General features: G+C 42.0%; 1 protein-coding gene across 1 annotated transcript; it reads left to right on the top strand.

Annotated features, from left to right (window-relative positions):
• Positions 1–267: 267 nt before the first annotated feature.
• Positions 268–12,411, top strand: mtmr12 (myotubularin related protein 12). Its single transcript, XM_076269788.1, has 16 exons — positions 268–411; positions 1,848–1,905; positions 2,294–2,433; positions 3,488–3,560; positions 3,695–3,831; positions 4,256–4,340; positions 5,190–5,313; positions 5,553–5,637; positions 5,855–5,952; positions 6,653–6,777; positions 7,178–7,256; positions 7,359–7,429; positions 8,028–8,197; positions 8,428–8,607; positions 9,629–9,787; positions 10,018–12,411. Exons 1-16 carry the CDS (start codon positions 340–342, stop codon positions 10,639–10,641), a joined length of 2,280 nt encoding a protein of 759 aa, XP_076125903.1. The 5' UTR covers positions 268–339; the 3' UTR covers positions 10,642–12,411.
• The last annotated feature ends 2,412 nt before the right edge of the window (positions 12,412–14,823 follow it).

The raw sequence follows: 14,823 nt of genomic DNA, 5'->3' as shown, positions 1-14,823 counted from the left end.
GGAGATACCGAGGCCTCCCACTGACGCCCATGTAGTTGAACCTCTTTTGTTGTCCCAACTGTTGGTTTGGTTCTCATCATACATAGACTCACTGTATGTATCAAATAGGTTCTTCTCATCCTATCGTCCCAATCAGGAAGTTTTCTCACTAGTATTTGATCGACTGGTGTGTCGTCCAATGGCGTTGAAGAGTATAACCGGATATCCAACAAAAAGAAGACTTGATTAAATTTAACCAATAGTCTAGAATGGGCGCGGTTAGCTGTCAAAACAGGTTAATCCTCTGTTTCGCCCGGATTTCCACCTGGTTGGAGAGAGAGGTGGACTGAAGTTGGCGAAATGTTGAATTTGGGGAGCGGCGGAGCGAAACAACCTCCCAAAGCGTCGTTTGTGTCATATGTTACGCCCGAGGTTGGTGATTTTCTTTTGTGTCTCATTCTCAGTTGTTGCTGATGAGGCTGTTTAGGAATGCAAATTATTCTATCACTTTGGCGCTTAAAACGTAAGATAGCTACTCTTTAACATGATTAAGGCGGGCCTCATACAAACTACGTTAGCTGGAAAAGATACGTATTTTAGATTACGTCAAAAAATCGACAATGGACCTATCTTGACTACATACTGATTGTATGGTAAAATATAATTTGCCAACAGATTGGCTTTCTTCTTCGTGGAGTAGTCTATTCAGTCGACATGCCTTTGTAGAGGGGGCTGATAGCCATGTGGGAATTCTGCCTTGTTTGCCATTGGTCGCGGTAAAGTTACAAAGCACAGAGAACAGTTTTTGTATCGGTTTTGTATCGGTCATTTTTGTACACCGACCTGTGAAACTCCGTGCCCTCATCAGCCCAAGTGCCAGTTGCAGTTGAGAAACAGTATGCAAGTAATGTAGCATTAACAGCACCTCTGTTTTCTTATAAGTTACCACACTAGCATACGTAGTAACGTTAACTATCAAATTGAAATGATTGTAACGTTAACAAAGATAACAGACCCAGCTCCGAGTTAGTGCATCTTTTCACGTACAGTTTTTGTGAAGCGATGGTGAATACAGAAAACACTGTTGGATAGTGCTGACTTAAGTACACATGACAAAAGTTCAGCAACACTAAAGTAACATTGTAGCTCATGACCCCAATTTCACATAGCCTAAGCCTACCACAGGTGTGCTCCTTCAAAGACAGTGAATTGTATGAATCAGCTCTTATATTTTCCCTCCCTTCTCTCTCCCCCTGGGTGCCTAATATTAAGGCACACCGGAAAGAGGTGATTAAAATCTTGCTAAATCCTGCTCTCTATCTTTCTTGGATTCCTTTGGAAAGCAAGTAGATGTCGCAATGCCCGTGGGAAACTTACTGTGTGATTTTATTAGTTCATAAGATGCAAACTGTTCTTTTGGTCTGATGTTTGGGGTAATTATACAGAAATGACTAAGAGGACTTAGCCCACCTCACAGTATACCCATTGAGGGACAAATATGCTGTGCTGGCACTACACTCTAGTCCAGTCTCATTTCATAGCTTTGCCTTTGTTGAGTATTTGGCTCCATTAGTCTCTGTGTGTAGAATATACCTTTGACGGGCTGCATGAAAATCAGCAGAAGGAAGTTGAATGTCTCAGACTCGTCACACAACTTGAAACTGCTGGTTCATGTTTGAAGTTTAGTGGTTTGTGGTTGTTTTTTATGTGTGTGTGTGAGATTCTCTTTATTCACTTTTATGTCATTTTCAGAAAAGTTGTTTGCATGTATGCACAAATGTTTGCACATGCTTTGCAGGAGTTTTGCTGTATTTGCATAAATCTCTGCTGCTGTTGTCTTAATTTTGACTTCTCTATCCTTTGAACAGGAAATTAATCCAGAAAAAGAACCTCCCAAAAAAGAGAGGTACCCTGATTTGCTGCCAGGTAATTGTTGAGCTCCATTATCTCTTTTAAGTGTAGTATATTATTAGCCTAGAAATCTAGACGCACCCTAGCAGCGGCAAATTAATTTGCTCAGCCTGTACGTCTAGTACCAAACCATAGGGATTTCTATTGGCTGACGCCGTGGACGTCATCCAATCACAGCGCTTTATTTTGTTAGAGAGTCTTAAGGCGGACTTAACAGGATAACGACAGTCCTGCGACGGTGAACAACAAGGAAGGTGGCTATGGCGAACGAAGAGCGGTTGTTTGAATCGGCATTGGCGTCAACTTTGGAGACTAGATCCCACAACAGTGTTGTTTAGTGTGTCACTCTTATCAGTATCTCATGTACTTGTGGTTGATGATACAGTGGCCCTGTGTTCTACAGGTGAGGTGGTGTTCTGCAGTGCCAGCCCCATCCTCAAGTACACGCAGGATGAACTCTCCCAGCGCGGTGTCTTCGGCACACTGGTCTGCACCAACTTCCGCGTCTCCTTCATCAGTGATGAAGTGCAAGTGGAGGATACGGTACGGACTCCCGGCATGCCACACACTGGTGGAATTTCTTAGCAGCCCTCTGGCTCTTCACACGCTGACTGTTAAGCCCTGTCCTCCTCCCCTGACTCCCTCTGCTTGTTTTTGCTTCGTTGCTTCTGACTTCCTATCTCATTGCCTTGCCTTACTGCAAGGAGGTTATCTCCGGAGCTCACAGTAGCTGACCTCAGAAAGAGGAACTACGACTCTGTGGTGCTCTCACTTTAGAGCCTTTTTTTTTTGAGGAACTCCACTCTAAGGCTTTTGGGTTGGTGCCCAGCTCTTAAATAAGTGCATCCTGTCAAGTTAGATTGCCCCCTGTCTATTCAGAGAGAATCTCTCATTAAACATTTTTTGTCAGACTGTCTGACCCTTTCCCCAGAAGAGCTTTTGGCTATGCAGTGAACTTCATAATGCTCCAGTGGTGTGTTTCAGGGGGAATGTGCACTCAGTGCTAGTATCGTTATGTTATCATCCACATTCTTATCTGGACCACTGAAGTTTACTTTTAGTCATTCAGGCAGACATACATCCAGTGCATGCGTGTGCTATTTTCAGTGCGGTCAGCAGCAGCAAATGGTAGTGTTTGGCCTATGCTTAAAAACAGATTCAGAGATATCTCTGTGAAATACAGGAAGTGCATCATGGTTTGTTGTAAGCTAGCTGCCATAGTTTGTGTATTACTTACAAGGTATTACTAGGTTGAAGATTCAAGTAGCAGACAAGTAGACTACAGTAGCCTTTCCCCTACTATTATGTAATTTAAATACTGTATATTAGCAAGCCTACCACTATTATTGTAGGACCTTTGTCTTATCACAACAGTAATCTTGCAGAAGCCTATTACAGTGCAGCGGAAAAGACAACAAAGAGCAGTTATTGGTTCTGATATTTTGTGAATAGTTTTACTTATTAGTGTGAATATATGTATGTATTATTAATTATAGGTGTATCATAGCTGTATTAGTTGCAGTTACATGGTACTTTTAACCAAGGAATGATGATCATGCTCTTCTCTTGTTCTGATGTTTTTTTTTTTTTTTGTCAGATCCAGCACTTTAAGAATAAGCTGTATGGGGAGAATGACATTCCTTTGATGTGTGTGGATAACATTTATGGAGGCAAGAAGGCATACTTACAATACGTATATCACCAAAGTTCTTCTTTACATGTTGACCTTTGTAGTAGTAGTTTAATCTATATGTGTCCCACATATGTAAGCTGACAATTGTTGTATTTCTTACTTAACCTCCAGGATATGATGACAAGAAGAAACTGATAACGTGTCCCCTGTTGAAGAACAAGTGTCCCTCGAAAATCATAATTCATTGCAAAGATCTTCGTGTTTTTCAGTATTGTTTAACCTACACAGATGAAAAAGATGCTAGGAAGGTATTATATCTAACCTTTTCCGTCTTTACTAGTAAAGTAATGCACATTGTTTGGCATTATGGAGTTTTGTTCTAAAACTAGCAAGCTACCAACCTAAAAAGAATGCTCAAACCTTGTCAACACTACCAACAGCCTGATAGGACATTGCCACCATGCTAATTGCTGTCTCTAGTGAAGTTGTTGTTGATATCTGACTGTGAGGGCTTTTCCTATTTTTTTCCCCCACTTGAGTGAAAGCTCCGACCGGAACTATATACTGCATAGTCTGGATGACTAGGGGAACAGTATTTGTGATTATCTGTATATTACATTATAATAGACCATCAAAATTAATTTGAAGATGATTCATACCTCAAAGAGTGGCAAATTGTTGCAGTGTTTCTTTGGAGTCAAGGGTACACTTAAGCTTGCGTCTATCCTGCAGATTTTCCAGGGGATTGTGCACCACTGCCTGGAGTCCAAGTCTCTCAAGTGTGTGTTTGCCTTCTCTTACAATGCCAACAATGCAGGTACCGGAATCTGTTTTACTACACCAAACACCTTCAGTAGTTCTACTGAAATGTAGATACATGTAGATAGTCTCACACAAATCTAGATGACCTTAATAATACAAGATAGCCTAACAATCTAGATAACCCTAACTTAAGTTCTGTGTTTAAATTAAATGTAAACAGTTATGTTCTTCCATACATGTGTCTCTCTGCACATTGCACTCTGCACCGTATAGTCTGCTATGTCTGTTTGAAATCTAAAGGAATACTAGAGCCTGATGTTGGCTTGACATAAAGTTAGAGCCAGTGGGTAAAGAGATCTCAGACCTGGGGCCAGCTCAATTTGTTCCAGCTGCTGTCTGGAAATGGGGTTCTATGGTGTCTACAGGCGTCATGGCTCCAACTGGAGACTTGTGTCACAGTCCCTTTGCTGGAGCTCAATAGCTCCCTTTGTCTAGCAAGACAACATTCAGTGCTAATGTTTGTGTGTGTGTGTGTGTGTGTGAGAGAGAGGGGCGGGCGGAGGGGGGGGGGTCGCATCTGACAGTAAAAAAGTGAGCCTGTGTGTGTTGGGGGTAGGGGGGACATCTGACAGTAAAAAAAGCTTCCGTTAACAGCAGGACTCTATCTGTCAAGTTAAATCAGGATCCTGCTGAACCTGTGCCTCTGTCCAGCTGTCTCATGTCACCGGCTAGCATGACTTGGAAAAAACAGTCCCACGTTGTGTAAGGAAGCTGACTGTGTCATATGGACAAAGGAAGCATTAGGTTATTGTTTATCGAAGGTGTATCCATCACAGAAGTGGGCTGATTGTTCCTAGCTTATGGGAAAAATAAACAACATGGTCTCTCCAAATCTCCCTCACAGAAATGCAGAGGAAAGGGAGAACAGTGATGTTTGACTCCATAGATGACTGGACCCAGGAGATGAAAAGGACAAAAGGAGTTTGTAGATTGGTAGCAGAAAACCAGTCATTTGAACTCTCTCAAAGGTACTTTTATCCATCCAACATTTCCCTCTGAATATACAAAATATTCAAATATGTAAGTGTGGAATAAATTATGCCAATGTATGCTTATTTACTTGTTGCTTTGCTTTGCTTAAATTGTAACTGCATTTAATGTCATACCTACACTGTAATAAAGTTTTAATGTAATGTGTTTCAGAAAATTACCATAGAGAACATGACCTGTTCTGAGCGTCATTTACACATGAATTTGCATTTTCTAGATTGCCACAGTATTTTTTCGTTCCTGCAAATGTGACCGAGGAGGACTTCCAGAATGCCAGAAAATTCAATGGAAAGGGTTTACCAGTTGGGTATTTTTTTTTTTTTTAAACGTTTACTTTTCTCTAATATCTAACATGAAGACACTCCGTAATAACTACCTCTGACCACAGTCTATTGACGGGTAGTGTGTGGCATGTTAAATGAAGTTGGGATTGGTATATCATGTAGTCAGTTTTAGATGGTTTTGATTTGAATTTAGTTTTAACTGCTCACGTTCCTGACTCTTGACCTCCTGTTGTAGATTTGGTGCTGGTCCCATCATACTGGCTGTGCCTTGTTCAAAACAGCAGCTCTGCCTCTGATGCAGGAGGACACCATCCCCCAGGCCTATATGGAAAAGTAAGGAAACTTTCAAATCTTCTTGGGACACTACAGCGGCAGTGTGTGTGTGTGTGTGTAAGGGTGTAAGTGTGTGTACTTAAGCTGAGTGGTTGTGTTTGGACGAGATTCAGAGCTACACGGCAGTGCAAACACGAGTGCTGTAATGAGGCCTTTACTTAGATCTGTGTACCATCGAAGGGCCTCTGAGGAGATTGTGATTGTGCGTTTAATTGAGTTTTAATTAAAGGCAGTTAAGTGCTGTGTTAAAGGCTCTTAATCTTGGTCTGCACCCAAAGGGTGTGTGCGACGTGCAGAAAAAGTCCCCAAAAAGGCTTTGTTCAACCCCAGTTCCTTCCTGTAGGAAACTGTCTCTGCGTGTTATGGCATCTGCTGTGACTCCAGATAGGAAAAAACAGAGAGCCTATCTCATCTCCGTTAAAAGAGCCCCAGTAAACATGACTTTGCAAGCCAGTAGTTGAAGAAAAGGAGAACATTTGTTGTGTCTTTAGTAATGCTCTGTGACTCTTTAAGGCCATTCAAACTTGCAATACCCAGCCTGGAGAGGGGAAGAACTCAAACCCTTGAGGGACAGGGGGCAGTGCAATAACTTGGCATTTCATTGCTTTGTGCACTGATATTAAATGCAATCAAGCTGTGCTGCTGGTCTTTTCTCAATGCAAGTGCATGCTCTTGAGTTTTATGATATTGTATGTTTCAGAATGCTCAATGCCGTGGCGCAGAATTACCTTTACTCTGTGAAAACGGAGGACCTCAGTGACACACTCCCCTCTCTCCAGGAGGTGCAGCTCTCGTATACGAAATTCAAACAGTTCTTCCTCATCGGTGAGTCACCCTTATCGTAGATCACCATATTACACATTTTTTGGCTTTTGACCAGAACAGTTCCTAGTTGATCTCTGCTTCAAGGCTTATTTGTTTTGTTGGTGAGCAAATATGTGTGGCCTTCCGTGTGGTGGGTTTACCACATAGGAACTACTGCAGCTACAACAGTGCCAGACTAAAATAATTACCGCAGATCAAAATGTCAACTCTCCAAACAAACATATCACGGTTTCATTTTGGACTAAAATCAGCTGGTGTTGACAGAAGTGTTTAATAAAGACACTCATTGAAAGGAATTGCATCATCAGATTCTTGTCCATACACAGCCCTGCTGCATGGAAGTATATCCCATATTTTGTACATGGGCACAATCTAAAACCAAAATGTTTTCCTTCAACAGATAATTCAACAGAATTCTGGATGTCGGATGTAAAGTGGTTTTCATCTCTTGAAAATGCTGGGTGGCTTGACATCATTCGGTCAGTTGAAATTCCACTGCATGTCAACAACGTCAGATCAACCAGATTTTCACTTCTCTTCATTCATTTCATTCACTGTAAACTTCTTGTGATCCCTTGCAGGCAATGTCTGCAGAAAGCTGTGGAAGTGGTTGAATGCTTGGAGAAGGAAAACACGAATGTCCTCATCATGGGTGCGTCACGGCAACTCCGTTCTGTTGTCTGTTACTCAGTCGACTGTGTTTGCCCTTTTCATAAGGCTATGACGTGGTTGTGATCCTTTAGCATGGGGTTGAATACTTTTTATAGGCACTGTATACCACTATCATCTGACTGCTGCGCTCCTCCAAAGAATGTCGCATGGCACTGCCACCTGCACGCTCACAGCAATCCCAACTATTCTCATCTGTAGTTCCCCGATGGTGGAAAGCGCTACCAGAGCAGGGGTGTCCCTCTCTATCTAAAAAAAAAAACCTCTTGAAAACCCAACTCTGCCGAGAGTACCTACTCTCCTAACAACAATAACAACCTGACACACTTAACTTGCACTTAACATGCACTTCTTCTCTATCGAGTCTATCCCTCTTCTCTACATCTCTTCACTTGACTAGACCCTTGAACTGACATTCTATTTCTTATGCAAGATAGTACTTTGATTCAAATTCAAATTTCAGATTGTTACACAATTGTCTCCTATTCGCACTGTACCTTGAATGTTCTCTTTTTTTTTTTTGGAAGTCTCTTTGGACAAAAGCGTCAGCTAATGAATAAATGTAAGCGTTGTTGTTTTAGAGGAGGAGGGGTCGGACCTGTGCTGTGTGATCTCCAGCCTGGTTCAGCTCATGCTGGACCCCTACTACAGGACCCTCACCGGCTTCCAGAGCCTGGTCCAGAAGGAGTGGGTTGCTGGCGGCCACAACTTCCAGGACCGCTGCAATCATCTGCACCATAAAGATAAAGAGGTTTGTTTATTCGGGCATGCATCTGCTGATAAACTACTCGGGTAAAGAATTGGATATTGAAATGGCAGTGTTTGGAAGTTCACAATGCCTATCATAATTGATGTTGATGCAACAGATATTTGTGTCAAATATTGAGTTGATGCTGAATATCTGTACAGTTTCTTTTAGATTTTAGTGTGTGTGTGTGTGTGTGTGTGTGTGTGTGTGTTTGCGTGCATGCTTTCAAACAGCACTTGCAGACCCCCGTGTTCCTGCTCTTTCTGGAGTGTGTGTGGCAGCTCCTGCAGCAGCACAGCCCCGCCTTCCAGTTCTCTGAGACCTACCTGACGGTTCTGTCCGACAGCGTCCATGTTCCAGTCTTCTCCACGTTCCTCTTCAACTCCGTCCAACAGAAAGTCAGCATGATGACGGTAGGAGTTTCGCTCCTCTAACAGTCCAAATCTGTTGCTGCATTTGAATTGTATACTACTACTACTACTACCAGGCTTGTGCAAAATTCCAGAATTGAATTGTAACTGGCTCTTAAATTCCAATTCAATTCTTGAATTTCACTTGCATTTCAATTGAGGTAGCAAACAGGAAGCAGAATTGCAGTTCGAATTGTGCACAACCCTGACTACTACTACATATTAGTGCTGCCACTATTAGTCAACGTAATCGACCATGAAAATTACAATGACAGTACAATGACTGTCTTTGGATGTTAAACAGGCTACTTTGGCAGTAATATTTTAAATCCGAGTGAGCAGCATAGCTGCGTGCCTGCCTGCTTTCAGCACAATTCATTATTAGGCAGAGCTAAGAGGGGGAGCTAAGCTAAGCATAGTAGGCTAGTCCAGACTGACTAATATGGTATAATTGAAAAATTAGTCAAAAGATTAGTCTTTAGAAAATTAGTCGTTAGTGGCAGCACTACTACATATATGTTTATATTTCAGGTTAATATAAAAGTAAGTACCCCAGTTTGGAAAAAAACAATTCTGCCCATAAGGAATATTATGTGCACACAAAGCTGTCGCTAGCATTAAACATCTTTTGCACTGTAATGAATTCACACAGCAAGTCATCCATGTACAAAGAAAGAGGATGCTGTGGTTGCGCTGCTTTTGGTTTCCATCTCAGACGGCCCGGGTCGGGGCTTGTCACACCCACTCATCATATATATACATTCTTACATTCTGCAGGCTGCTTTTGTTTTCAGTGTCACGCTTCCCTGCTGAGCATGGCTGAGCGCTCTCCTCTGTGGTCTTGTGCATGTGTGTGGAGTGTGTGTGTGTGTGTGGTGTGTGGGGTGGGGGTGGGGGTGGGGGGTGGGGGGGTGGCGGTGTGTGTGGAGCAAGCCTCGGCCCACATGAGCTCCACCACCTCTGACGTGTACTCTTACATGCGCTGTACCTCCCGCTAACTGCCTAGGCTTGATTGTCTTGGCAGGCCGAGTCGCCGCAAACACAAAGAGGCCCATTGAACTGTCCCACGGTATGGGACTGGTCGGTGCAGTTTGACTGCAGAGCGCAGGAGTTCTTCATTAACCCTTTGTACACTGACAAGCTGAGGGTGGACAAGTTGACCAAGAAGTCACATCGACCAAAGGTAAACGAACAACTAAATATAAATCCATAGTGAAGAACTGAAAGGCTCAAGTTGCCCAGGGTGGCACTCAAGCATCTGCACCCTGTTGAAATACATGTTTGATTCATAATTTTAAAGCCTTGAACACTATAGTCAACTTCACCACTTCTGTTTTTGGCTTTTTGTCACATACAAACATTACAATATGTTTATGAAAAACAGACAATAAAAAAACGTAACCCTACTTGCAGCACACGAGGCAGCTCTCCTTGCCCAGTTCTGCATTCAAGACGCCTTCAAAGAAGGGCTTCTTTAAGGAGGAGACGGACAGCTTGAAGAAGATGCTGCGCGTCAAGCGCTTGAGCCGCTGGATGCTGTCGCCGGACGCCTCGCCGCAGGCGTCCACGAGCGAGTTCTACGAGGCCTGGCTGCGGCGGCCGCTAGATTACCACGGCGTGCTGCTGCCGCTGCTGGACGGGCCGGCTGTGCGCGTCTGGATGCAGCGCTACCTGCGCTGGATCCCCGAGGTGCAGATCTGCGGCGGTGGCACCGTGGCGGTCACCAACCGGCTGGCCGAGCTCCAGGGCGAGGTGCGGGAGCTGCTGCGCCGGCTCGAGCGCCAGTGCGGCGGCATCGACGCCGGCGGGCCTTACCACGCCGACCACCACCACCTCTATGACAACGTCGCTCCGCTGCCGCCACACCTGCTGCGCTCCTCGGTGCGCCTCTCCTCGTCCTTCCCCTTCGCCTCCATCCGGAACTGGCCCTTCAAGCCGGCCATCCCCACGGGTATGCTGCAGGGTCTGATCGTCTCAGACCCCGACAACATGGCGGACAGGGAGGACGAGTACACGGAGACCGTCAGTTTGGTATAGGGATGCACTGTGAACGCGCGCAGGGTATGAGCGCTGTGGTGCTAATTACAGGGTAATGGAGGCCTCCACTTCCTGTTAGAAGCTGCAGAATTATAAGTGACTTGGATGCTAGTGTATACCATTGACCCAAGGGACCCGAGGGAAGGGGGAGTGTCGAATCCCTGCTATTTGTGCCCTTACTGTAAAAGAGCTGAACTCGGAACACATGTTTTTTTTTTTACCAAGTCACTGTGCTGTTGAGTATAGCTGGTTTCACCAACAAAGAATGTAGTTCAATTGACATCTAAGATTTAGACATGACTTGTTATATTGTTCTTGAACTGTTAATGGGAACATCACAATTTGTGTGAATAATTGTGTGACAACTCATGATCTTCCAAAAAACTTATTTTTGACATCTGATTTCTTTAACACCAGAAAACACTGGCAATCAGTGTTGGTTATTGGAAAAACTGAGGTTTTGCCATCTTTGTTTCAAGCAGTCTTGATGCAAAGAATCATTTTGGATCTATGTGAGATGCAGTAATGCTCATCATCATAACAGCAAAGCAGAAACCAAATACAGTGTCTTAAATTAAGGACAGAAGACAATGAATGCCTTATGAAGAGACATTTCCATATCATGAAGTGTTTTGTCTGAAATATTCACCTTGATTGAGAATTCTCTTGTAACGTAATTTCTATTACCTTTTATTATAATTTTTTTTGGAAATTGTCCACAAGTCCACAATGTCAACCATTTATCTTCCTCTGAGATATCACTGTATGTAAGGTTTTTCTTTGGGGTCTGTTGAATTCATTTTTAGCGCCATCCACTGGAGAAGAGGTGAATCATGGACCTAAAACAAGTTTTAGAAAGTATGTGTAGTGGCTAAATTCCTTAGAAAGAAACGTTGATAATGATTCCTGTTTGTCCAATGAGTATTTATTCATTAGAATATTTACATTTTGCTTGTCAGGTTGTATTGAAATTGTACAAAGAAGGAACTCATTGAACCAATTAATATTCAGTTTGAATGTCAGTAGATTTTTTTAGATTGAAAAAAGAAGACATTATTTTCAATAGTCTTAATTTCTCAAATTGTTACAGACTGGCTATGCACTTAACACATATGACTGTTTTTTTTTAGTGAATTTGTTGAATTTGTTGAAATATCAAATCAGCACAGGCCCTTCACACACATGTATTTATAATATTTTTACCTCTGTAAAAAATATAAACTACTCAACTAAACATTACAATGCCAAAAAGCTCTTTTTAATATTTACTGTTTGCCTTTTACTACTCACTGAATGCCTTCGACCAATCTTAAGCCATGCTTGTAGAAGTAGTGATGCCTGTAAGACCAATGGTTCTGCTGCCTTCTGTAAAATGTTACTGTATTGCCTTCAGCACTGATTTATGATTGAGTAAATCTAATTAACAGGAGTGTTATGAAACTAATAATAGATAGGTCATTCTAACTTGCTCTTTGTCTTAATCTTTTGCACTATTGCTAATCGTTTGTCTGACACTGAATTAGTCACTTTAATAAACCAACTTTGTTCACTGACCTGTAACGCCAGTATTCACAATGCCTGTAAAATCAATTAGTCACTTAAATTTTTAAAGTCACTTTTTTAATTTATGTACTAAAATCATGTTTTGTTTCACCCCTTATGTCTCATCTAAATATACTTAGATCATGTTTGACTGCCTCTTGAAATGTTATTCTCACTTCATGCTCATCGGCAAAATAAATAAATATGAAAAATTGCTTTTTAAATGCAGACTGTCACAAATGTGGTTATCAAATCTGTTTACTGCATAAATATGGACTATATTGTACTATACTTGCAATATAGAAAACAAACAATTGTAGTGACACTGATTGATGAACAACCAATTATACTAAATGAGTATTTAACAGATTAATCTCCAATGACCTGTAACCCTTGTCATACATGTATCCTGGGTTCCTGCACACTGGCCACTATTCTTCACTTGTAAGCTTCCTTACCTGATGCCTGACACTTCCACTGATACATAGCTCTTTGAACATACTATTATATCTGTCAATAGTTTCTGAGTAAAGAAACCATGACAGTGACTGTCCAGAGACTTTCAAAGTATCATTGACGTGTTTCAACGTTTAGCACAACCACCAAAACATATGTTTGCAAAACTGCATAGAAACTGAGCTTACACATGGTAAAGTAATTGTAGGCCAGTGTTCAGAAAAAGTAGCCTACCCACCAACAGCCTACCCTGTCAATGACACACATAGCACTGTTACAATTTAGAATACTAATGATGATGATGATGGTCCAACTGGACTTCTGAAGTCTCTTACAACCTACATTTCCAAAGTAAACTTCCCAACACTCAATGTATGTGAGATTCAACACATCATTTCTGTTGTGTGACTGTGTGGAATTTCATTGAATTACCATGAAATTAATTCCACTTCCTGTCATTCCATTTCAAATTCAAATTTAACTTCCTGTGGAGTGGAGACAATTCAATAAAATTTCCATGAATTGTATGGAGGCCAATTCTAAAATTCAAGACAGTGATGATGGTGACCTACAGGTACTCGAGTACCTGGGTTTACACCGCATACTGTAGCTGTTTTGGGGCAGATAGTTCTTCCGGTGGACATTGGTCGTAGTTTTCCTCTGTTGTAGAATAGTGTGTCTGGGTTAGTTGTCACATAATCCGTAGTGGTAGATACTTTAAAAGGAGAAGTGCCAGTGACCAGACCAGTTGAAGAAGCAGGGGATGTTGTAGAGAGGCTGTTCTGCCTCCTAGGCCTTCACATTCTGTTTATTTTCATTATTGATCGTTGATATTGAATCGACATTACTGTTGTCATTTCTATCCTTAATGTAGCCTTACCAATCTATAACTGTTTACTGTTAATTTTAACTATTGTTATATTTGTAAGTCACTTTGGACAAAAGCATCTGCTAAATGACATAAACATAAACATTCTGAGAGGTTGAAGACATCTGCTCCTGGTTATTCCTACACTGAGGAAGAGAGGCGGACAGGAGACCAGCATTAAAGCTCAGACACTGGTGGAAGCTCTCAAGCCCAGGGAAATGTCTGGGTCTTTGAAATGTTTTCATTATTTTTGTTTGTGTTAAGTTAGTTAGTGTGCCTTGTTTGGTTTGTCAGTTTTAAACAATTACGACACCTTGTTGCCACAAGGTAGGATTGTATAAGGGAGTGTTTTTTTTTATATGCCACATGCATTTATCCGTGCTGTTTGTGTTGTGGTGAATCTTATTGAGTATTTGATGTGCATTTTCCCGTGCACTGTGTCCTGGGGGGATGAGGTGACCTTTGGAGTCAACAGTGTGATGTTGTTGTCTTAATGCCCATACTGTTGTTATTGGCTTTCAAGGTACATCTGAGAAGGAAGATTGAGGTCTTTTCCTTGTCATTCTGATATTGTTGGCAGCTGCATGACTGCCTCTTTAGATTTGCTGAAACATAGGCCATTCTACGCTTATTTAATACCAAAAAGTATAAGTATATACTTTTTTTTATCCCGTGAGGGAAATTTGGTTTCTGCATTTAACCCAATTGGTGAATTAGTGAAACACAAACAGCACACAGTGAACACACAGTGAGGTGAAGCACACACTAATCCCGGCACAGTGAGCTGCCTGCTTCAACGGCAGCGCTCAGGGAGCAGTGAGGGGTAGGGTGCCTTGCTCAAGGGCAGTTCAGCCGCGGCCCACTGGTCGGGGCTCGAACCGGCAACCCTCCGGTTACAAGTCCAGAGTGCTAACCAGTGGGCCACGGCTGCCCACAAAAGTGGTTTATTCTGAAGTTTTGAATAGTATTGTATAAACAAATACCGGTAATGTATAACTTTTTCACAATCCCTCCCACTGTACTTAGCTACCTTGCTGTACCACCACCAACTTCAATTACCACCAACATTTTTGGGCACTAAATTCTTACCTGATTTTAGCTCGTCTTGAATTTCAATTCAATAGTCATAGGGCTACTTAGTAAAATATCTAAAAGAAAATATTTTAAAAATATTAATTACATGCACCAGTAGGCCTATTTCTGCATATTTTTTGGCATGCTTCATGCAATAGGCCACCATCCTGTACAATGACTCCATAAACTGTGATTTAATGTAGGCTAGGCTATCAAATTAAGGTCAGGTTTACATTGGAAAG

This window comes from Alosa pseudoharengus, unplaced genomic scaffold, assembly GCF_046254945.1.
Source record: "Alosa pseudoharengus isolate Yale_2024_CS ecotype anadromous, Long Island Sound unplaced genomic scaffold, YU_APseudo_1.1 YU_APseudo_1.1_scf_6, whole genome shotgun sequence".
NCBI classification, from domain to species: domain Eukaryota; kingdom Metazoa; phylum Chordata; class Actinopteri; order Clupeiformes; family Clupeidae; genus Alosa; species Alosa pseudoharengus.
Note: the sequence above shows the minus strand (reverse complement) of the source record. Positions and strands in the feature narration are given on the sequence as shown.